This window comes from Metarhizium brunneum, chromosome 1 (assembly GCF_013426205.1).
Source record: "Metarhizium brunneum chromosome 1, complete sequence".
NCBI lineage: Eukaryota > Fungi > Ascomycota > Sordariomycetes > Hypocreales > Clavicipitaceae > Metarhizium > Metarhizium brunneum.
Genome location: NC_089422.1, coordinates 8,471,906 through 8,494,045, shown reverse-complemented (window position 1 = coordinate 8,494,045; position 22,140 = coordinate 8,471,906). Strand labels below are relative to the sequence as shown.

General features: G+C 53.4%; 7 protein-coding genes across 7 annotated transcripts; 3 read left to right on the top strand and 4 right to left on the bottom strand.

The window, feature by feature from the left end:
- Positions 1–129: 129 nt before the first annotated feature.
- On the bottom strand, positions 130–1,715 carry LSB3 (LAS seventeen-binding protein 3; the record flags this gene model as incomplete). The annotated part of the gene is made up of 2 exons (XM_014692506.1): positions 130–1,451; positions 1,511–1,715. 2 exons carry the CDS (start codon positions 1,713–1,715, stop codon positions 130–132), a joined length of 1,527 nt encoding a protein of 508 aa, XP_014547992.1.
- A 484-nt stretch (positions 1,716–2,199) lies between these two features.
- Positions 2,200–3,470, bottom strand: GAL80_0 (Galactose/lactose metabolism regulatory protein GAL80; the record flags this gene model as incomplete). Its single annotated transcript, XM_014692507.1, has 3 exons — positions 2,200–2,612; positions 2,664–2,822; positions 2,876–3,470. 3 exons carry the CDS (start codon positions 3,468–3,470, stop codon positions 2,200–2,202), a joined length of 1,167 nt encoding a protein of 388 aa, XP_014547993.1.
- A 538-nt stretch (positions 3,471–4,008) lies between these two features.
- On the bottom strand, positions 4,009–6,628 carry G6M90_00g025880 (uncharacterized protein; the record flags this gene model as incomplete). Its single annotated transcript, XM_014692508.1, has 2 exons — positions 4,009–6,060; positions 6,119–6,628. 2 exons carry the CDS (start codon positions 6,626–6,628, stop codon positions 4,009–4,011), a joined length of 2,562 nt encoding a protein of 853 aa, XP_014547994.1.
- A 938-nt stretch (positions 6,629–7,566) lies between these two features.
- Positions 7,567–8,805, bottom strand: ypt4 (GTP-binding protein ypt4; the record flags this gene model as incomplete). The annotated part of the gene is made up of 4 exons (XM_014692509.1): positions 7,567–8,346; positions 8,414–8,543; positions 8,616–8,680; positions 8,743–8,805. The coding sequence occupies 4 exons, from the start codon at positions 8,803–8,805 to the stop codon at positions 7,567–7,569; spliced, it is 1,038 nt and encodes a 345-aa protein (XP_014547995.1).
- Positions 8,806–9,593: 788 nt separating this feature from the next.
- On the top strand, positions 9,594–10,489 carry scu (3-hydroxyacyl-CoA dehydrogenase type-2; the record flags this gene model as incomplete). The annotated part of the gene is made up of 3 exons (XM_014692510.1): positions 9,594–9,631; positions 9,688–9,940; positions 10,001–10,489. The coding sequence occupies 3 exons, from the start codon at positions 9,594–9,596 to the stop codon at positions 10,487–10,489; spliced, it is 780 nt and encodes a 259-aa protein (XP_014547996.1).
- A 374-nt stretch (positions 10,490–10,863) lies between these two features.
- On the top strand, positions 10,864–11,989 carry serA_0 (D-3-phosphoglycerate dehydrogenase; the record flags this gene model as incomplete). The annotated part of the gene is made up of 2 exons (XM_014692511.1): positions 10,864–11,047; positions 11,112–11,989. 2 exons carry the CDS (start codon positions 10,864–10,866, stop codon positions 11,987–11,989), a joined length of 1,062 nt encoding a protein of 353 aa, XP_014547997.1.
- Positions 11,990–12,896: 907 nt separating this feature from the next.
- On the top strand, positions 12,897–21,986 carry freB_0 (Ferric/cupric reductase transmembrane component B; the record flags this gene model as incomplete). Its single annotated transcript, XM_066129959.1, has 14 exons — positions 12,897–12,960; positions 13,033–13,060; positions 13,124–13,693; positions 13,759–14,479; positions 14,567–15,061; positions 15,121–15,329; positions 16,766–17,524; positions 17,595–19,202; positions 19,466–19,979; positions 20,054–20,364; positions 20,453–20,682; positions 20,737–20,798; positions 20,848–20,969; positions 21,017–21,986. 14 exons carry the CDS (start codon positions 12,897–12,899, stop codon positions 21,984–21,986), a joined length of 6,663 nt encoding a protein of 2,220 aa, XP_065985882.1.
- Positions 21,987–22,140: the final 154 nt, after the last annotated feature.

The following is a 22,140-nucleotide window of genomic DNA, read 5'->3' as shown; positions in this document are numbered from 1 at the left end:
ACTGTGTACCTTTACCTACACGAAAAACAACATTTCCAACCAAGCATACGCATTGCACGGCATCCATTTCTTCTTCGCAAAAAGCCACCAACAACCGACAAAATCTCACAAAAAGACATCAACCCCAAACTACGTCAACTTTCGCGGCGGCAATGGCGGCGGCTCGCGGCGTACGTTCTGCAGCGCTTGTTCTTGATCCTCTTCTTCTTCTGCCTTCCTTGACGCAGGCTTGTCAGCCTCTCTCGCCAGCTCCAGTCTTTCGCTCTCGTCTATCGCAACGCCAGAATCCCTATCCGCCTCGTTTGTCTTCCACGGATTCCCCCCGTTCACAAACACATCGTTCTCGCCGTCAGTGACGTCGTAGAAGTGCTCGGGCTCGGCGTGGCCATCCTTGTGCTGCACGTCTTGCCGCTCAAAGCCGTCCTCAGAACGGACGCTGGCAACAATGACCGCATCATCTGTTTGCGTCCCGGCGTCGGACGAAGCATACGCACCGACGGCCCGCCCCCAAGGCGAGTTAGACCCCGACGCAGCACTCACGGGTGTGGCGCCCCCAACTGCCGTGTCCATGCTCCTCCGGTAGAACCTGCCATATGTAGGGCTGGAAGGGCTGGGGTGGTACTCGAACTGCATGCTCGATGGCCTCTGCCTGGTGCCGGCCTCGAGTATCTCCAGGCCCTCCCTCTCCAGGGCATGCACGCCGTACGGGTCAGGGTCGTCGGGCTCCGGGACGCCAAACACGACCCCGTCCGGGTCCGGCTCCTGGATGCTGAGATCCCCCGGCGCCAGCTGCTCGTCCAGCTCGTCCATCATGGCGGCGTCCACGTCCGCCTTGCCCTCGGCCGCCCTCAGCGTCTCCATGAGCATCTTGATCTCGGGCGGCGGGTGCCTCGCCTTGCCCGCCAGGATGTCCGCCGCGCCAATCTTCTCCCCGTAGAACCGGGCGTTCTCGTCGCTGCGCTCAATGACGACGGTGCCGTCGACCTGGACGCCCGCGTAGAAGCCCCGCGACTTGAGGTAGGTGAAGACGGGCCTGTTGGCCTGCTTCCACTTGCCGTCGTTTTCGACGACGCCGCCGACTCCCACGGGCCCGGCGACGGCCGAGATCTCGCCCCCGAGCGTGGCGCGGATCTTGGTAAACGCCTCGAGGGCCTTGCGGTTGTTGATGACCAGCACGCAGTCGTAGATGTCGACGCCGACGAGGAATCCCAGCCCGGCCGTGTGCAGCATGATGCCCGACGGCGGCGACCACGTGCCGTCTTCTTGACGGGCGACCAGCACGCCAGAACCACCAGCCCCAGAGATCCAGAGCCCGGTGCGCATCGTGGTGAATATGGCGAGCCCGACGGCATTTTCTATGACTTTTTGGGGAATCTTTTTGATGACCTTGGGCGCCTTTTTCGGCCCGGCTTGGTCGGTAGGTGGTTCGTCGTCTGTGTAGAAGCCGTCCTCTGCGTTTCACGTTAGTAAAGGGGGGGTGGAAAGATGCACAGAGCGAAAGGATGCTCACTGCAGAATGATCTCAGGATCCTGGCCGCCTTGTAACTCTCCTTGTCCAGCGTCGTCGGCCAAAATGCCTCGCTGCCAATCTTGTTTGTCCACCGGTTGACCGGCGCCCCGAGCTTATCCAGCAGTCCCCATGCCTTGTCGAAGCCCTTCTTGCTCTGGGTCTTGGTGGTGTCCCACGAGGGCAATTTCGACTTGACCTTTTGCATTGTCGACGCGCTCTTGTACCGTGCTGGTAGGGCTTGGGAGCGGCTTGTTTGGGAAAACAAAAGGACAAAAAGGGCTTCGTATGATGTAATAAGGCTGGAGGGGGAGGCGTTGGCTTATACGTGCATGTATACCAAGTACTTCCACCGAGTACACGTACACGCACTAGCCAGGGATCCACTCCGCTTCCGCGAGTCCCGATGTGGATGCGTCAGATCCATGTTTCTTGCCGGAGGTCCGGCGGTGGTGGTGGAGGCTTAGTCAAATCTGGCGGCAACATTGAACTCTTACAAACCCTTGTTGCTTATTACTCCGTACAGTGTCGGTATAAATCCCCGAGCAGGACGATTACTACTATCAGGACACTGGCTAATAATATCCAAGTTGCATTTCAAATACAGCACCACCGTATACACTTGGTGTTCTTCGCGTGGCGGCATCCATCGTCAAGTTTGTCCGGCCTTGCATGAACCCTTTCAGATACAATCAGCCCTCAAACCCGTCTAATAGCTTCTGAATCTGGGAAGTCCTCGCGGCCGCATCGTCAACACCAACCCAAGCCCCTGCGCCATCACTCTTGCCCTGCTTCCAATCCGCATACGCATACAGCACCCTCTGCACCGACCTCCCCCGGACAGGAACCTGCTTCTCGACATCTGTCCAATCCCACTCGACGTCTCGCACCGTGTCCGTGTCGAAATCATGCACCTGGATCGTCACCGACTCATCGCAAGCATCTGCCTGTAGCGAAATGCCAGCCGGCGCAACCAGCCGGATCTCGCCGTCGACCCCGTAGATGCTCCATGCCAGAGACGGCGTCCCCGGAAACGGCTGCCCACGACGAAACGTGAATGCCAGCGTGGCATCGGCATCATTTCGAGGAGACTCCGCCAGGCGACCTACACAATCTCAGCTGCCCGCTCCGTCGCGCAACGTGAAAAGGTACGTACCATGCAAGTAAAGCAAGTCCGGAACATTCGACCGCACCGTCTCAACCACCTCCCCGTTCTCCGGATCACGAACCCGAACCCGCCGCCGCTGCAGTTGGAGTCGCGAACCCGTAGTCTCGGGCACCACGTCCCCGACAACAGACTGCACAAAGTCAAACACTGCCGTCGTCAGCAACGCCGGGCCATCAGAAACAAAAGGGTTAAAAACTCACCGTGTCCGAACCCAATCGTGATTGGATTCCCGCCGACGCCCCTGTCCGCAAAATACTTCAACCCCACGGGCAGCGTCTCCCTGTCCTTGGTGCCCCCGTACGCCCTCACGTCCACGCTCAGCACCTTGCCAATGGCCCCCGCGTCCAACAGCTCCCTCAGCTTGAGCACCGGGGCGGCCCATCGCCCCTGCAGCCCGACCAGCGCCGTCGAACCGCTCCTCCGCGCCTCGTCCGCGAGGCTCCTGATGTCGGCGTCCGTCGCGGCAACAGGCCACTCCACGTACACGTCCTTGCCGGCCCGGACGCTAGGCAGCACCGTCTCGTAGTGCCTGTCCACGCGGGTGCTGCAGATGACCAAGTCGACGGCCGGGTCGGCGGCGAGGTCCTCGGGGGACCCGTACGCCCTCGTCCCCGGAGGCAGGTCGTACGTTTTGATGGCAAATTCGGCGGCCGACACGGAGCTGTTGAGCAGCGCGACGATTTGGAATCTGGACTGGCCGGCGGGCGTGACGAGGGAGGGCAAATGGGCAGTTGACGCCCATGACGTGGCGGCCGTCGAGGACAGACCAATGATGGCGGTGCGGATGGGCGCCATGGTGTTGGGGAGCTTGGTTTGCGCTTGACACTTTGGATGTAGTCGTGTTATTCCGGGCAGCGAGGCCAAGACGAGAAATGGTGATGTTGGCCGCGAGCGACTTCTGGTGTAGCCGTGGGGTTTGCCATCGCGCGTCTGGTGCTTTGTGAAGTTATTTATTCAACCACACCTAGAATCACTACTTATACGTGGTGCTCTAATTGGCATTATTAATCAACCTCCACGGCAGACCATCTCCCCGATTCCCACACACACTTCTCACAATCAAGCCTGCATAGTTACGGGATTGCCATCTTTTTTTGGTGGCTGCCAAGTGGTTGGCTTATTTATGAATTCTGCCAACGGACTTGGCTGATTAATGACTCCGCACATCTTGTCATTCCATCCCCGTATTCGCCATTCTGGTTGAATAGCACCTCATTGTGGCTAGTCTAACATCTTGACATAATCGGCTATACTGGCCATGCTTTTAAGTTTTTTATTTCAACTAACACACCCATGAATCTATGGATTTAGTGATTTTCAACCATGTTTACCTTCAGCCCAACATGTTCAAGTATTGTGTCGTAAATTTAGTGTCCTTGATAACTCCCTTTACACCGATAGACACAATTTCACCTGGCACAATGTCGATCAAATTATCATCAAACTTGACGTTGTCGTCGTCGCACTCCACGGCGACGCCCTTGACTGGCACTTCGGCACTGAGTTCAATTGCATCCCTAGTCGTGCAAAGTTGCGCCCTCAGATGCTTTGGCTTTTGAAGGTGCAGGTACTTCAGTGGCTCTGGCCAGTTGACATAGCGGGCGATTTGTTTGCCCTCTTGGTATAGATATGCCGCCATCACAGTTCTACCTTCTTCACCTACATTCTTGTTGGTGACGGGGACGTTCATCGAGATGATCTCGGTTGAAGCATTGGCTGGGAAGAAGTGCCTTGTAGAGACAGTGTGTGAGTATGTTTCACGTCCAGTTTCTACATCCCAAGCCTTTACGACACAGTCTGCTGTCAAGTCTTCCAGATTCAGGTTGGAGCCCCAGATCTCAATCTTGATCTCCCTCTCAATGTGAACTCGAGTATACTTGTCCTTGGCATGAGTGTGCTCTCGTCGTGTCATGCCAACCGAAATGGGTGCCATTTCTCGTTTGACCGTGTAATATGCGTGTTTTGGGCGCAGATAATAGTCGCAAATCGCCCAAGATGTCACTGGCCAACAATCATTAATTTGCCACACGAGAGCGCCGGCGCAGTACTCGCGACCGGGACCTCTCCATTCTCGCTTCCATAGTCGGTACGCCGACGCAATGCATTCAGCTTGCATCAACTGCGTGCAGTATATATAGTATTCCAAAGGATCGGGGGCGTAGCGAATATTCTCCACCAAGTACAAGGCGAGGCGGCGCTCATGGCCAGCAGCCTTGTTATGGAAGTCGACGGTAGCAGACTGAGCAAATCGTTCAGGGTCATTCTTACCCTTGGGTAGGTACGATTCGATAGTCTTAATGGATGGGAATGCCTCCATTCCGAATTCGGAAACGAATCGACCAACGAGCTTGTCAAAGTTTTGGTACTTCTCCTGTGAGCCATGCCAGACGTTCCACTGATGAATATCCCCCATCGTTGGATCGGTGGTGTTTTTACCACCCCAAGGACTCCCTGGATGATAGTAAGTGCTTGGAATCAATTCCCTGCATATGTCTGGTAGGACTTTTTCGTAAATATATCGCGCAGGGAAATTGCTATGTAGCCAATTGTCGGGATATTCATCCTTTGGATCATAGCCAAGCTTTTCACTCTCAGCATACTGATAATCTTCATTGTTGCCAGCCCAAATAACTATTGAAGGATGGTGGCGCAGTCTCTTGACATTTTGACGAGCTTCTCGCTCGACTGATTTCAGGAAGCTAGTATGCGCTGGGTAGTTTCCACAGCCAAACATGAAGTCTTGCCAGACCAAGATACCAAGCTCATCACAAGCATCATAAAGAGGTTCTTCTTCATAGATGCCCCCGCCCCATACACGCAGCATGAACTGGTTGCCATTCGCGACCATCTTGACCCAATCGTAGTATCGTTCCTTGGATATACGAGGTATGAAATTGTCTGCAGGAATCCAGTTACTGCCTCCACAAAAAATAGGAATGTTGTTCACTTGAAAGAAGAAAGTCGTTCCCGGTTGGTCAAGGAGAGGCCGCTGGATTAGCTCAACTTTGCGCAGACCGATCCTCTTGGACGAAGAGTCCAGTTCGGCACTTTCGTCTAGTAACGTCGACTTAATAGTGTAGAGTGGCTGGCTGCCGTATCGAATTGGATACCAGAGCTCCGGGTTCTGGACCTTGAATGTAGCCACAGCCTCGCCGTCCTTGATGCGAACTGTCTCGGACGAGACACTCTTATTGCCGAAAGATATGTTAAAGCGGACATGCGATGCGGTACCCTCAACTATAGCATGGGCCACTACTCTGGCGCTCTTGAGAGAAGATTCAACATCAATTTCAGCATGCAAGTCGGCCAGGCGAGATTCGTACAATTCCAAGTGAATCGGTCGCCAGGGACCACAGGTCATTAGTTCGGGACCCCAATCCCAGCCCTGCAAGATATTAGCACTCTGTGGCCTTGGGCTATGTCATGTGAATAATCCGACTTACCCAATGGTACTGGGATTTCCTTACACCAAGACGAGAAATATCCCCATTCCAGCAACCCCACTTGTGATCCGGATGCTTCTCAATCTCCTTCCAGCCACGAAGGTACGCAGCGTCAAACGTAATGACCAGCTCGTTATCACCAGTCTTTCTCAATACATCGCTGACATCAACCCTTTCAGAAACAAACATGTTGTCAGCTTCTAGTATTATCTTGCCGTTCAGGACCACTGTGGCAAAAGTGTCAAGCCCATCGAAGGCAAGTACGGCCTTTGCCCTGCCATTGGTCCCTGGTGAAGAGAAGATTGTTTTGTATGTCCAGGCCGTTTCGCCTATCCACTGAACTTCGTTCTCGTTCTGGCCAATATAAGGATCTGGAATGAGTTTATGGTGGAGAAGATCAAGATGAATGTGTGTGGGAAATTGAGACACGGCCAGGTAGGAAGCATCATCCTTCTCGGCTTGTTTGAACTGCCAATTCTGGTTAATGGGAATAATAGTTCGCGTAAGCATTTTGAGGATATTTGCGACCCCTGTTCAAATAGATAGACTGCGGTTGGCGACGATAGACATAAAGAGGCTGATGAGGGGAAAAAATTAGAGTTGGGTTTTGCCAGAACCAACTCTATGAGATATTTCACCTAGAGAGATTGCGCTTGAGAAGTTGACCGCTTGGCGGGTGACACTGGAGGGGCAGTGAGGGGCAGGTAGCTCTGGTATGGCAGTTGGGGAAGGAGCATCCGAGAAATTGGTTCACGACTTGAGCCAAGACAAATGGCATGCAAGTATCGACAGTGATGCCGATTGCGCACAACACCATGATATTCTTATAAGCGTGTCCCTTCCATCGTGACACCAGATGCTTCGTCACCCAGTGTTGTCCTTCATATATCCGGCGCGATGAGTTGGACTGACCCTAGACGGGAATTCATGATGCCGCCAGCTCTACGCCCCGATCCACCAACTGCCCCGCCGCCGTCCCGTGGCTCTATGCGTTTGATGGAGACGTGACACATGCAAAGACAGGCCTGCCCCGTGCAGAATACACCGAGATGGTATTTGTTTGTAAAGGATTTGGAATACAGAAATGTTGAGTAATACATATACTGCAAAACCCGTAGCGAATGGCTCGGTCCATTATTATGTGCTCATAGGATGTCATAGGTAAGGGGTAAAGTATGCCAAGGCGAACAAAATCAGGACGAGGACAATAAGGGTGTCTTCAGTCCAGGAAAAGAGAAACAAAAACCGCCCCTCAGCTGCTTTCTTCCAGCAGTGTCTCTCCTCGAGACATCTATTCTCCCCAACGCCGGCAACGCTGAACGTAACAAATGGAATGGCACACAGCAACATGCATGATCGGTGACTCGAAAACGAATACTTGCCAAATGGCTTGACTAGCCAGGTATTTCTTGCTTCTCCCACAGTCGACCGCACATACGTCTCTCCGATCAGCAGCATCCTCCACCTCTTCGATTACGACTGCTTAGCGTAAACACTTCCTCCCACTCCCTTAACCCCCAGTTCTGATTCCTGTTCCTCCCCCGCTTGCGACGTCGTAGGCCGCTTATGTTGTCGTCGATTGTGGCACCGGTCATGGAGCTCTTAATACTGCCGCCGTCACTGGCCGTGTTCCAGCCACCACCATCGCCGTATTGTATGCCGCTCATGGGATCGTCGGGGTCGATGTCCCCCAGCTCGATCTTGGTTAATATCATTCGCGCGAGGCGGGCAAACACTTCTTCTACGCCCTCTCCATTCAACGCACTGACCTCTGTGACTACAGGGATCCCAGCAGTGCTCGCCCATCGGGTTGCTTCCGAGGTGCTGATTTCTCGTCCGTCAGGCGCAATCGTTGCTCGTTGCTGCGTACCAGCGCCGATGGAGCCGCCGTAGTCCCTTCCCGTGATTGTTCCGGTTGTGCTCGTGGTAGATATTGAGAGTGAACTCGCACCACCGGCCGTTATTGTAGAGGTCGAACCAACACTGCTGGGTGTTGGCGGTGGCAAGCTTGTATCGATCAACGACTCAGAAGTAAGGTCAAGTTTGTTCCCAACAAGCATCAGACTCAAATTTGGTGATGCAAGCGCCCGCGCATCGTTGAGAAATGGTTGAATACCCCGGAAGGATGCATGTGATGTAATGTCATAGACCAAGATGGCACCAGCCGCTCCGCGGTAATATGATCTTGAAACCGATCGAAACCTTTCCGTGCCGGCAGTATCCCATAGCTGAGTGAAGTTGGTTAGAGTGCACACTGGCAGACAAGGCAGGATTTGGGGAGAGTTATCCTCGTACTTGGAGCTTGATTCGCTTCCTCCGCGCTCCCGTTCCGACCTTGATAATCTTGCTCGCGAACTCGACACCGATTGTTTGTGACGACAAAACGCGCCACTCGTTTTTGACGAAGCGATGCAATAGGCAGGATCTGTCGCAAGCCGGTAAGCGGAGCTCCCATAAGGTCCGAGGCATATACTTTGCAAGTCCAAAGCCTACTTACTTTCCCGTGCCACTGGGTCCAAGAAGTATAATCTTGGCTAGATAATCATACATGCTCCCTAGCTCCTGCATCCGTCGTCAGCGCCACAACAAGCTATTCCGCACATTCCGAGGCCTCGCAAGCGTACCTGATCGTGGGACGTACCCGTGCTCTCGTCACTGGCACCAGAGGAACCTCGTGGCCTCGCCATAGTGGGCAACAGTGTGCATACAGCCTGAGCGATTCAGTTGCAAGTTGAGTTGAATGCGCATGGGTGATTGATGTTGAAAATCTCGACCAGCGGCGAGCAAAAAGATGCTGGTGGCTGAGGAGTGTGGATTGATTAGCGACGTGAGATGAACATGACATGATGCGCATCTCGTGGCAGCGCATGACGCGACGTCGGTGAAGATGACTAAGCATATTGGCCGGTAGAGTGAGCCCTCGAGTTGTCACATATGCGTTTGATCGACGAGATCTTAGGCCCGGAGCTACACATAAATTTCATGTTCATAAGGCAAGAAACAAGATACATGAATAAAACAACAAAAGTTTTCCAACCCTTGCATGTGTGCTCAAAGGGGAAGATACACATTTACCCTTCCTTTGAGTAACCTTTGAAAAGTGGCACAAACGGGCAAATATTGTGGTACGCTGCTTTCGATACCCGCGGCAATAACAATAATTTGGCTTCCTGTATTTTTCGTTATGGAACACGTACGCAAATGAAGAAGCTATCATGCCATGAAGCCGTACTCTAAACATCGCCACAAACCGAGGCGGATACTGCCTTCATGCTTTGTACATTGAGATAGCTGACCTAAATAGGCAATTTACGGGGCAATGGCTTACTGCGTGGCTACAAGGAAGCTTCTCAGCCGAGGTTCCTCAACCTGGTGACCAGTGACCACAAACCGAGCACATCCATTTCCTCATTCACTTTCAGTTTCAAGAGAATTTCATGCGTCCGACCCTAGATTCGAGCAGCATCCTTTCACTATGAAGATTGAAAACCGCACGTTTCTCATTTCCGGAGGGTATGCAGCCACCCCGTTGCCACGACCTTTCACATGTTTACTGACATGACCTGCAGAGCCTCCGGCCTGGGCAAAGCATGCGCTCTTGAACTCATCAAGAACGGCGCCAATGTTGCCATCCTTGACATGAATGAAGATGGCCATGAACTTGTCAAAGAAGTTGGGTCATCTGCCAAATTCTTCGTGTGCGATGTTTTGAACACGGAGAGTATCACAAAGGCTGTTCAAGGCACAGCCGAGTGGGCCAAGGCTTCAAACAAGCCGATTGGAGGTGTCATACCTGCTGCGGGAGTCTCGACTCCGGCCACGGTATGTTGAAAAGAACTCAAGGCCGACAAGCTGAGAAACGAAAGCCCTGACTTATTGAAGATCCTTGATCGAGATGGCGCCGCCTTCAGCCTTGACGACGTCGACTTCGTCCTGGGCGTCAACCTGCGCGGGACTCTGGACCTTGTCCGCCAGGGCGTGGCTGAAATCGCCAAAACAGAGGAGGGACCGGACGGAGAGCGCGGCATTGTCATCATGGTGGCCAGTTCCGCCGCCTTCGACGGCCAAAAGGGTCAGATCTCATACTCGGCCAGCAAGGGCGCCGTTGCCGCCATGACCTTGCCCATGGCGCGAGATCTTGCGCGCTTCGGTATTCGCGTCGTGACGATTGCGCCCTCGCTGTTTGAGACGAGAATGACTAGCATGATGAGCGGGAAGGTGAGGAAGTCGCTGGAGGCCACATTTGAATTCCCCAAGAGGTCGGGGCAGCCGGAGGAGTTTGCAGGGCTGGTGAAGCACTCGATTGAGAATGTTATGCTTAATGGCACTGTCATCAGGTTGGACGGTGGTTCGAGGCCGAGTAAGATTTAAAATTGGACTTTGTTGGATGGAGATGCTGGTCCAACAACCGCAGGCAAGGGGGCGCACCAGGATACATGAAGCGCCGAAAAAATATATACTGATCGCTTAATGCTACAATAATTCATCTTCAATGTTGAAATACACGGACGTGAAAACAATCACCTCCGTGTAAGCAACTATTGGGTTACACGGTGCGACTTGGCCAGTATCACACAGTGTGCACTTCCGGACATGGCGCAATCACCCGAAGCCTCAGGAACTATTATTACCTTTGCTTATCAATCACGAACTATTATATCAAGGTGACAAGGACAGGAACATCGCCCACTTTGAATTGTGTCGAATTGCAAAAAGTTGGTATTCTTTTTAACCGACTGGCCAACATGGCCACAAACGTAGCTGTGCTCGACGACTACCAGAGCTTCGCACCCCCTCACTTCGACAAGCTCGACGCCAACTTTGCCGTTACTTATATCCCGGATACCCTCCTTCCTTACAATCATCCAAATACGCCGCAAACTGTCAAAGATGAAATTGTTAAAAGACTGGAGCCGTTTGATGTCATTTGTGAGCTCCCTCTCCCCTCAGACGCGACACTCGGAAATAATCAGCTCGTAGCTCACCATTCCAGCCACGATGCGGGAACGCACACCCCTCCCAGCCGATCTCATAAACCGCCTTCCCAACCTCAAACTCATCCTGAGCTGCGGCCGCCGCAACAAGGCTATTGACATGGATGCTGCGCAAAAGCGCGGCATACCCGTCACCGCCGCCACGGATACCCAGGCCGGGCCGGTAGACAGCACCACCGAGCACGTCATCGCCATGATTCTCAGCGTTACTAGAAACATTGCGAAGAATGACGCGGCCGTCAAGGCCGGCGCCTGGCAAACAGACGCCGTCACCGGCGTATCCGGCAAAACGCTCGGCCTCCTTGGTCTAGGCCGCCTAGGCGGTGCGGTGGCGCGCATCATGAATCTCGCCTTCGGCATGAAGATTATCGCGTGGAGCACCAACCTGACTCAGGAGGCGGCGGATGCCCAGGTCAAGGAGCAGGGCTTGCCCGTCGAACAGGCCAACGGCGAAAAGACCTTCAAAGCCGTCAGCCGCGAGGAGCTGTTCAGCGCGGCGGACGTGGTGAGTGTCCATTTGGTTCTGTCCGACCGGTCAAGGGGCTTGGTCACGGAGGCAGACTTGTCCAGGATGAAGCCGTCGTCCTTCTTCGTCAACACCTCGCGGGGGCCGTTGGTGGTGGAGAGGGACCTGCTCAACATTCTCGAGGCTGGCAAGATTAGAGGCGCCGCGTTGGATGTGTTTGATCTGGAGCCGTTGCCGGGCGATAGCGAGTGGCGGAGGCCGGATTGGGGCACGAATGGGAAGAGCCAGGTGCTGGTTACACCGCACGTTGCCTACGTCGAGGAGAGAAGCATTAATGGGTTTTACGAGCAGCAGGTGGATGATTTGGTGGCTTGGTCGGCAGGCAGGCCGTTGAAGCGGACAATGTATTAAGGTCTTTTGTTCATGGACAAGTATGCGCCTGATTTTAGGCTCGAAGCTATGGCCTATCTCTTGTTGTCAACCCATCGGATAGGTTGTTTTGTCATGAGGTTGAGAAGATCAAAGCTCTGAACCTAGGTTGCTTCAGTGAACATGGCCGCCTAGTTCTTTGACGAGTGTGATGTTGGCGTTGTGGCAACTTCTTTGTTTGTCGGCAGTCCTTCATGCTGGTGAGAACTGCCTTGTGCGCAAGGAGATATTCTGCTGTCACAGTGTCGTGTTCCAAGTTCAAGGATAGCTGGCAGATAAGCTGCCCGGTGGTGAACTTGATGGTTTTTTACACAGAATTTGTTGATGGTAGAGTACTATGCAACGGAGACATCTGTGACGTTGCCGTGATTCTCGTGTAAAGGCGGGCTACGAGGCAAGTGTGAACACGGCTTTTGCAGTGGCGAACCAGTGTATCACGACGAATGCGCTGAATAGTCGTTCATGATATTCACTCGTAACTAAGGGGCCAAGCATATGAGCACTCTGCAAGAACAGTCCGAGAGCAGAAGCTGAACAGATGGCCGACAATCAAGGGCATCAGGAGTGAGGTCGCCTTGGACTGATCTGTGCCGTTAATGAACCATTAAACAGACAGGGAAAATCGCCCATGAAGAAGGCTCTAGGCTTGGAGAACAGGCGAATATCTGCTGAACTATGCCTGTATTCCTCTTAAACATGGCGACTGCCTGCATCTCTGCAGCTCGACTTTACTGCAGGCGAATTCTTGTCTACCATTTAAAATGTGCTGCTCCTCTCCATCCTGGGCACTCAGCCTTATTACTTCATTTACCGTGCATACTGGCAACGTCATGTTGTTTCATTTTATTTTTATCACTTTAGATGGATCTAAGTTGTTAACTACTCTATAATGCCTTCCACAACATGCTTTCTGTGTGGCTTCGCGATCCTTGAAGGACATCAAGTCCGCGCTGGTAAGTATGGAATCTACCCAACTCGCCTGGCTAGTGTTGAAGTAGATGCTAATGTAGACAAATATGTTGCAGTGTATAAAAAGGCACCATCTGATGACATGTAGGTCGTCTTGCACCCGAATATCGTTCTTGTCCCGTGACAACTAATGACCCAAGTACGCAGTAATCGCAATACGCCGACCGCTGATGTCCTGCTCTCGAATCTTCTTCCATACGATGATGGCTTTCTATGGATCCAGAATGACTTGGAACATCCTATGCTTATTGCCTGCGTAACCACCAACGAACGGCCAGAGTATCATGGCTTGCTATATGGCTTCCGCCCCTTCCACGAAGGACCAATACGGCCTGGTTATCCAATTCACGAACCCTGCTATAAAATGCTTTGCCAAGTCCAGAGGGGGTTGGACATGACGGCAGATGTACAGGCCATCTTTGACGTCTGCACATCGTTCCCTTTAAGCAACGAAGGCGCCTTCTGGGGACACAATCATGAAATGCTACAACCGCTCGCGCCACCCGAGGGGGAGGATGGCTTTTTCAACTTGTATAGCGGAGAGTCTTTCTCATTAGGGAGAGATTGCCACTATGCCGAGAATCCTATGGACCCGAATGACCTGCCAGAGTTGCATGAGATGATGGCGAGACTTGAACATCACCCCAACCCTGTTGAAGATGCACAAAACAGCATTAGCATATGCACCAAAGAGACGTCGCGAGAAGAACGAAAATCGTTGCCATGCGAACGCTGCCAAACGAAGTCATCGCGGAGATTCTCCTTTATCTACATAGTGGTAGCGTGAGGAACCTCCAACTGGCGGATCCAATCTTTACCGATTCCCAAAAGTTCCTCGGATTCTGGGAGTCTCGGTTCGCTCCGGATAGTGATCTCTGGTATGTGTACGAGACGATGCCTCGTGGCTTGGGCGACCGGTGGAATCTTTGGTATCAGCTGTGCATCAAGTACCACAATTGTCGCGCGGCTATCAACCGGAGACGAATATTGCGACTGACTCACCGAATGTGCCATCTCATACATCAAAGACATGAAAACTCCAAGCTCCTGAGAGGCTCACCATCAGACATTACAAACGACGAGGCCTTCTGGCAGAACGATGGCCATGACAACAAAATCGCATTGTGTATGGTGCCAAATATAACGGGGATAGTTGATCAAAACATCGAGCTTCATGACGACCTAAGGCATGTTGCTTTCTCTTTCACCACGGTTTCTAATCAGCGTTACATATCTGGACTTCGACTCTACGGTGCCAATAACGAGGAGAGGACGCTGGGCTACTTTCATTCCAAGGACTACTCAACACCCTCTTGCGGTTATCAGAGCAGGGCGGGAGAATTCATCACAGGATTCGATATCGCCCTGGATAATCTCGGGGTTCGGGGCTTGCGCTTTCTTACAGAGTCTGGGAAGCCTCTTGAATGGGTAGGGGAGCATACAGGGCTTCCAAAGCGCAGGCTTACTGCTGCCTTTGACGACGGCAATCCCGTCCCGCGATGTGTGAAGCAGATCAGGTGCAGTTTCGATGCAAGTTGCCACCCGTCCCCCCCAAATCAGAATGTGCTATGACTAACTGACTGAATATAGGGATTCAAACTCGTCGGCATCGCCATATGCTCTACCTCTGATCCGTGGCCCTCCGTCTCGCAAGATGACGAAGGTTTTGCACGGGAGGTCCGGCGCGAGGACCAGCAAGTAGATCTGCGCATAGTGCCTGGAAAGGAGACTTGGTACCCAGACCTACCACCGCTGGGCTTGAAATTCGTTAGATTGAATAAGGCTGACCGCCCCCTGCAGCAGCCGTATCATTATTGTATCTTTGGCGGATCTCGAGGAGAGCGGCTGCGACACCTCAACAAGGTCGTCATCAGAGCAGACAAGCATGTGCGCTCTGTAGCTTTTCATTTTGATCAGGACGGCGAAAGAATGGAACAAGTGGAATTCACCCGGCCACGCTACGGACTCAAACTCGGGGAAGACCTGGCCATGGTTTCGCTGGCCATTGATGGCGCAGGAGGAGAGCGGATTACCAGAGTCGAGAGTGTCCTTGACCCTTGGACCAAGATACTAGTGAGCCTCCAGGTGAGCCGTCGACGTTTGTTTATTTATTGCTCTTAGTTATCTGACGTGTGGAAATATAGATTTTCACCAATAAGGGCCAGACAATCTGCTCGCGGACTACTAGCAACCCAGAGAATACTAGCAGCTCGGAGGATACGCCGAGCAAAGACAAAGTAGACATTTACGACATTACGCAAAGTCCATGCGAGACGGGAAGAATCATGGTAGGCTTCTTTGGCACAATGACGGCTCACACTTCCCAGGGCGGTATATCAAGCATTGGGGTTGTGTGCATGTAGCCTCCGAGCACTTCCGTGATTCGAGACGGGGCGAAATGTTAACTGAGCTTCTTGTCAATACGTTTTACGATACCCCGTACATTTCATTTACAAAGGGCAGCAATGCAAAGACATTTGGGTCGTCTTGAGAATGTTTCAAAAAGCCTTCATTGTGCATCTTGCTGCAAGGGAAAATGAAGACGACCAACCAAAATATGGCCTCTTCTTGTAGGAGGCCTAAACGCATCGTGTCTTACATTGAATAGAACAAGCAGTCTGCTTCCCTTGCACCGGGATCAAATTCAGTTGCAAGTTCTTCTCCACCGTCAACCTTGGTTTGCTTGGACACGCTGGAGTAATTATGTGGAGATTTGCTGTCAAAGAACCTGCTCTTATTCTCTCACCCGCGAGCCAATCACAGGAACTGTATAACTTTAAAGTAAGTTGAAACGGAGATGTTGAAGAATTTGCGGCCCCCTGCCAATGCAAATTCCCCTGCTCTCCTTCGCTATGACCCCGTATCTGTCCATGTGGCGTTGGAGCCATTGACTTTATCGAGATTTTTGTGTACGGTTGTTCAATCAAGCTAGCAGAATGTGTTGATGCCGGATGGCTGGTGAGGGTGCAATTTTGGTTACATAGAGCTATGGTGTATTTTCGAATAGAATGAATTTGCATCTTTAGGTTGCGGCGCAAGAAACTTGACTGATGCCTGGTCGGTAACTGTCGGTCTCGTACGTTGTCGCGCATGAATGACAACTCCGTTTATATCGACATCGCATTCGGGCCCCCCAGTTTATTTTTATTATTTTTGCAAGATGGTGCCAATGCGTCGAGGTGGATTAGATACCAATGAAGAAGACAAAGCCGCCCGAATTCTATTCAACTGAAACGTGGCACGTGGAGTTTTGCTGTTTCTTTGCCAAGTAACTGCCAGCCGGGATATTGGACGATGGAAGGTCATCTCTCCACTATTTTGCATGACCAAGATATCTTCTGGAAACAATCACACGCATGTAGATATGTACTACCAGTGACTTGTCCCTGGTTTCCTGAATCACCGTCGCGGTGCGACTCTGATTGGGCCTGACTTACACCAGCCAAGCCGACGGCCAGTCATGGCAGTTAACAAATTAATGATGCCCTACAAAGACCGACACCACGCTGACTCCCTTCAAACTTGAAAATCGATTTTGTAACCTGGTTTCCTTCAGCCCTGAGGACTTTCGACCCACAAGCAGACCCCAGACGTCTGACTCGACATAGTCCCTTTGCGGATACTCTGAGCGCAAATGAGCAACATGTCGGGGATGGAAGGGTTTAAACATGACAAGATGTCGTCTTGGCAGTAAACAACACCAGCCCACAGCCTCAAATAAATACTCCCGATACTCCTGTCCGTCTAGACCGCGTAGCAAAAATACCGCCGAGCTGATGTTGCCAACAGTCCTCACGAGCTGTCAACATTGTATGAGGACCGGAAGACTGCCGGCGAGATTCGATACCAGCCTTGCTCCGTCTACAGACAACAGGAGCAACAACTCGAGATTCGGAAAATGGCGTCCAAATGGATCGCCTGCGGGCTGGTCCTGCAGGCAGGGCTGGCCGCCGCCGACGGAACAGGAATGGTAGGGCTAGGCAAGACAATGTACAACCCTCCTTGCGCTTTTGCTTGCCGTGCCTCGATTTCATCCTGCCCGCTGCTGTGTACGCCAAAGGGAGAAGACGCAGAGACACCGCCGGAATGCTTCACAACCGACCAGGCTTTTATGCGCACGCTGGCGCTGTGCATTAGCATGTACTGCGGCCAGTCTGACCACCCTTCACTCGCCAAGATCGAGGACTACTGGGAGTCGCATCTGGCTTCCAGCACCGTGGCAAAGTTCGAGTGGAAGCCGGCCATGTCCTACGGCGAGGCACTTCGCCTTGCCAAGATTGACGAGCAGAGTGCTGTTGGACGCAATCAGACTTCAGCCGGCGGCGGTGACCACCACGGCCACAAGCGACAGCTGCTGCGCCGACACGGAGGGAGCCATGGCTCCGAAGACGACCACGACGAAATGGACCATGTGGACAGCCCCTTGCCCGTCATCAAACCTCGGGCCCCTCTCAATGTCACCAGCGTGGTGGCCCAGAAGGACTGGACCAAAAGCTACAACGGCGCCAAGGGGTTCGAGATCAACGAAGCCGGCCACGCGAAATACACGTAAGTACGACGGGGACGATTCTGACCGCGCTGTGATATTGTATTCCTCTAACGAGAAAATTACGCGCAGCCTCGTTCTTCTGCTGGTGGCGCTCTTCGCGCCGGCGGTTCTCTCTCTGGTCCGCTTCGTCCCGGGGCTCAGTCGCAGCCGCACATGGCAATGGATCAGCTCGATGCTCGTCGAGCCGCCGGCATGGGGCAAATCGCACCGCGAGCCCGTGTCCCCGTACACGGGGGGCGGCCTGATGCCCACCAGAGGACAGGCGCTCTACATCCTGCTCATCTCCGTGCTCAACACGGTCTTCCTGGTGGCCCCCTACACGGCACTCTTCCCGCAGACCTCGTTCCCGTCCATAGAGTCCATGGAGATTAGCACAATCGGCAACCGGGCCGGCGTGCTGGCAATGGGCAACATGGTGGCGCTCTTCGTCTTCTCCGCCAGGAACAACGTCCTCCTGTGGCTGACGGACTGGCCGTACGACACCTTTATCCTGCTGCACAGGTGGCTCGGGTACTGGACCATCCTGCTCGCCGTCATCCACTCGCTCATGCTGTTCGGGTACTACGTCGCCGAGGGGATGTACGAGGACGAGGCGGCGAAGCTGTACTGGACATGGGGCATCGTCGCGACGGTCTGCGCCGCCGCGCTCTGGCCCAGCTCGCTCCTGGTCGTGAGACAAAAGGCCTACGAGCTGTTCCTGTGCACGCACCAGGTGCTCGTGGTGTTCTTCGTCGTCGGGTACTACTACCACATCTGGGAGCGGTACAGGCACAACTGGGGCTATGAGATTTGGGTCTTCGTCGCGATTGCGGTCTGGCTCCTGGAGCGCTCGGCCAGGCTGCTGCGCGTGGGCTTGGCCGGCCTCAAGACGGCGGTCGTGTCGCCGGTCGAGGGGTCCGACGGGGACTATGTCCGCATCGACATCGAGGACGCCTTTGCCGAGGGCGTGGCGTACCTCTACTTTCCAACGCTCTCGTGGCGGTTCTGGGAAAACCACCCGTTCTCCATCGCGTCGTCCTTCTCGGCCCACGCGACGGACGCGGGTGGCAGCCTGGAGAACCTGCACGTGACAGACGTGGAAAAGACGGCTCGAACGACGACTCGCAGCGCAGAGGTCGAAGTCGAGGCCAAGGCCGACTCCCCGTCCACAACTGCGTCTACAGTCGCCACGCGGCCGTCGGGCAAGACCAGGGTGACCATCGCCGTCAGGGTCCGGTCAAGCATGACGGCGCGCCTTGCCGCCAGAGTCTCGGCCGCCGGGGGCCCGATCCGGATCCCTGTTTTCCTCGAAGGCTCGTACCACTCCTCGGCCGGGAGCCAGCTGTCGCGGTGCACACGGATCCTGTGTATAGCCGGCGGCGTCGGCCTCAGCGCCGTCTTGCCGATTCTGCGCCAGCACGGAAATCGACCAGCCCGGCTGTGCTGGGGCATCCGCAACGACAGCCTCAGGTCCGTCTTCAGGGACGAAATGAGCAGCCTTTCAGCCACGGTCGATATCGAAACGCACGTTGGGTCGCGGATGGACGTCGGCTCCATTCTTCGAGAAGAGCTGACAGCGCCGTGTGGATCCGAAGACCGGGGTCCCATTGGAGTCGTCGTCTGTGGCCCGCCGGGAATGGCTGATGATGTCCGGAACACCATCTGCACCTTGGGTCGCAGTGCAACAGTGAGGGGAGGGTTAGTATTGATGGATGAAACGTTTGGTTGGTAGATGGCTCCTAGAGGAGAGTCGTAGATTTTATTATCATCGTTATTATCATTGTTATTTTTTTTTATTAAAAAAGATCAACGTTAATAAAAACTTTTTCGTGTTCTTTGTTAGATTCAAAATGTACAAAAAAGCCCTAGTCTCCGTCGTCACAAAGGGGCCACGATGTGGGGCGCTTATCAATCTTATCAGATGACTCTTCGCCAAGCTAACGCGTAAAGACTAAAAAAAGGGCGCAGTGCATCCAACTCACTTTGGTAAATCGACATTCCGCAGCCCGCAGCACAGATGAGATGATGCCAACCGCGCGTCTGGCATCAGCGCTCTGCTGGTGCCTCGTAGGCCGGCTTGCAGCAGCAAAGCCGCCCAGACGATCCGCCGACTTGTGCCTTCAGTCGTGCCAGAATGCCCTGGCGCCAGTGCACTTCAGCGACGCCGAGGTCTTGCCCGCCAAGTCAAGGGTTGAGATGTGCCGAAGCCAAAGGGCCGTCACGTCCATGTATCTGTGCTTGGATATGTTCTGCGACCAGGACGCGCGGGCCGCCGAGGTTGCGGCCCTGAACGAGACGTGTGTCGGGTCCGACATGGATGCGCTTCCTCCCATTTCCATCATTTCGAATTACACGCCGGGCGACATTGAGCGGTTGCGGCACATCAGGCTCGGTGAGACGTTTGCGCCCAACGCCACGGTGAAGGAGGTTGTCGTGCCGGCTTTTGAGCTTTACAAAGCGTGGTTTGACACATTGGTAAGAAGGGCTGTCTGTCTACTTGTGTGTTGTATATGCGCCAGCGAAGCTTGAGCTAATGTTGGGGAAAAAAGGACGCGTACAGATATGTCACCCATCACCACTTTTTGTACGGCTTTTCCATGATTTTGTTTTGGTTGGCTGTGTTGGCTATAGGTGTTGGCAATAGAATCATACTCGGATGCATCCGCTTCTTGAAAACGTACCGACTGTACCGCAGCCGCCGCTCTGAGACGGCAACATGGGTGAAGAGCAGGATTGTCATACCCGCAACCTTTGGGTACAGATGCGCCACGGAAGTGTGGTGCGGCACGATTCCGCCTCGGATACAGAGTCTCACAATTGCGGCGTTTGCCATCATGAATCTTGCATTTAGCATATTCGGGTACAAAATCACACCCGTCAATCTCTAGTATGTGCTGCCGGATTATGCTCTGATTCCAATTTGACCCGACCATGGCTGACCTTGATAGTTTCTCTACACCAACACGACAGTGGCTGCGCTACGTTTCCGACCGGACGGGGATTATTTCGTTTGCCAACTTCCCCATCATTTGGCTCTTTGGCATGCGTAACAACTTTGCCATTTGGCTTACGGGGTGGGACTTTGGCACGTATAACAACTTTCACCGCTGGGTGGCCAGGATTGCCACTCTTCAGGCTGTTGTTCATTCGCTGGGGTATACGGTGCTGATTCTGAAAGGTACGTCAGAGCTAATCAGGTGTTTATTGGATTCTCCTATTGACTCCGTTTCAGAAGGAGGATGGACATATTTCGCTTGGTGGTGGACGCAAATGTTCTGGCTCGCGGGTGAAGTGGTGAGTCTTTCTGCTTTCACATGTTACGGAGACTTGCTGACATTGACAGGCCACGGTGCTCATGTGCGCCTTGATGGCTTGCTCCATCTACTGGCTACGGCGCCAAAAGTACGAGCTGTTCCTCGTATTACACATTGGCATGTCGATATTTATCCTCGTCACTATGCTCGGGTGAGTGGTTCGGCTGTTGGGCCCGAGGGCAATGCTAACCTTGTTAGCCACGTTTCCATCTTCAACGGCCATTACGACGCCTTCTTCTGGGTCCCCGTATTCATATGGGTATTCGACAGAGTCCTACGCATCCTCCGAATAATTTTCTTCAACCCGACGATAAAGCCAACCGTCGCCACCGCAACGTACAACCTGTCCACAAACATTGTGCGGCTCCACGTTCCGTGTCATTTCAGAGCATACAAAGTTCGACCGGGGACGTATTATTATCTCTCAGTCATCGACGACAAGCGATTTTGGGAAAGTCACCCGTTTACCGTGGCATCCGTTTCAGACTCGCATCTGCCAGGAAAGCCCTTCGGGGAGCAAGCCCCCCTCCTCGAGTCAGATGTAATCGGTGCAGAGGAGCAAGAGATGGCCAAGCCAAACCCGAAGTTTCTCACGTTTCTCATCAGGCCATACGACAGCTTTACAGCTCGACTGAAAGATCTGGCCTCGGAGGACTCCCCGCAGCCAGCGTCAATACGGGTGCTGGTAGATGGGCCGTACGGACACAGCCAGCCGCTACACCTGTTCGACCACGTCTTGTTCGTCGTAGGAGGCAGCGGCGTTGTCGTGCCCATGTCCTATCTCAAGGTCTTGACGGGCCGCAACAAGCAAACAACGTCCACCCACATCCACTGGGCGATACGAGAGCCAGAGTTCGCAGCGGAGGTACTGTCGAATGACATGGCAGAAGCTCTCGGCGATGCGAGTTTCGCCATCGACTTGTACTTTTCTGCCGAGACGGAGAGAAACATCGGCGCAAACATGCCGCCCAAAGCGTCACGGCATTATAGACGACCAAACGCCGCGGCGATTATTCTCGCCGCCGCGGAAGATGCAGGCGAACGCACTCTTGCCGTCGTTGCATGCGGTCCAGCCAAAATGGCCGACGACGCCAGAAGGGCCGTAACAGAAGCCTTGGACATTTTCCCTTCTCAGATAGAGTATTTTGAGGAGAGTTTTAGATGGTAGCGCGCATTAGACATGATTCACGATAGAAATAGACACGACAGGCAGCATTCACATTCAGAATGTTAAAACGACGTAGCGACTTGAGAAATATCCCATAATTCATATGCTTCATAACAAACACAGACAGCTGCATCAACCAAGCGCGCCCGCCTCA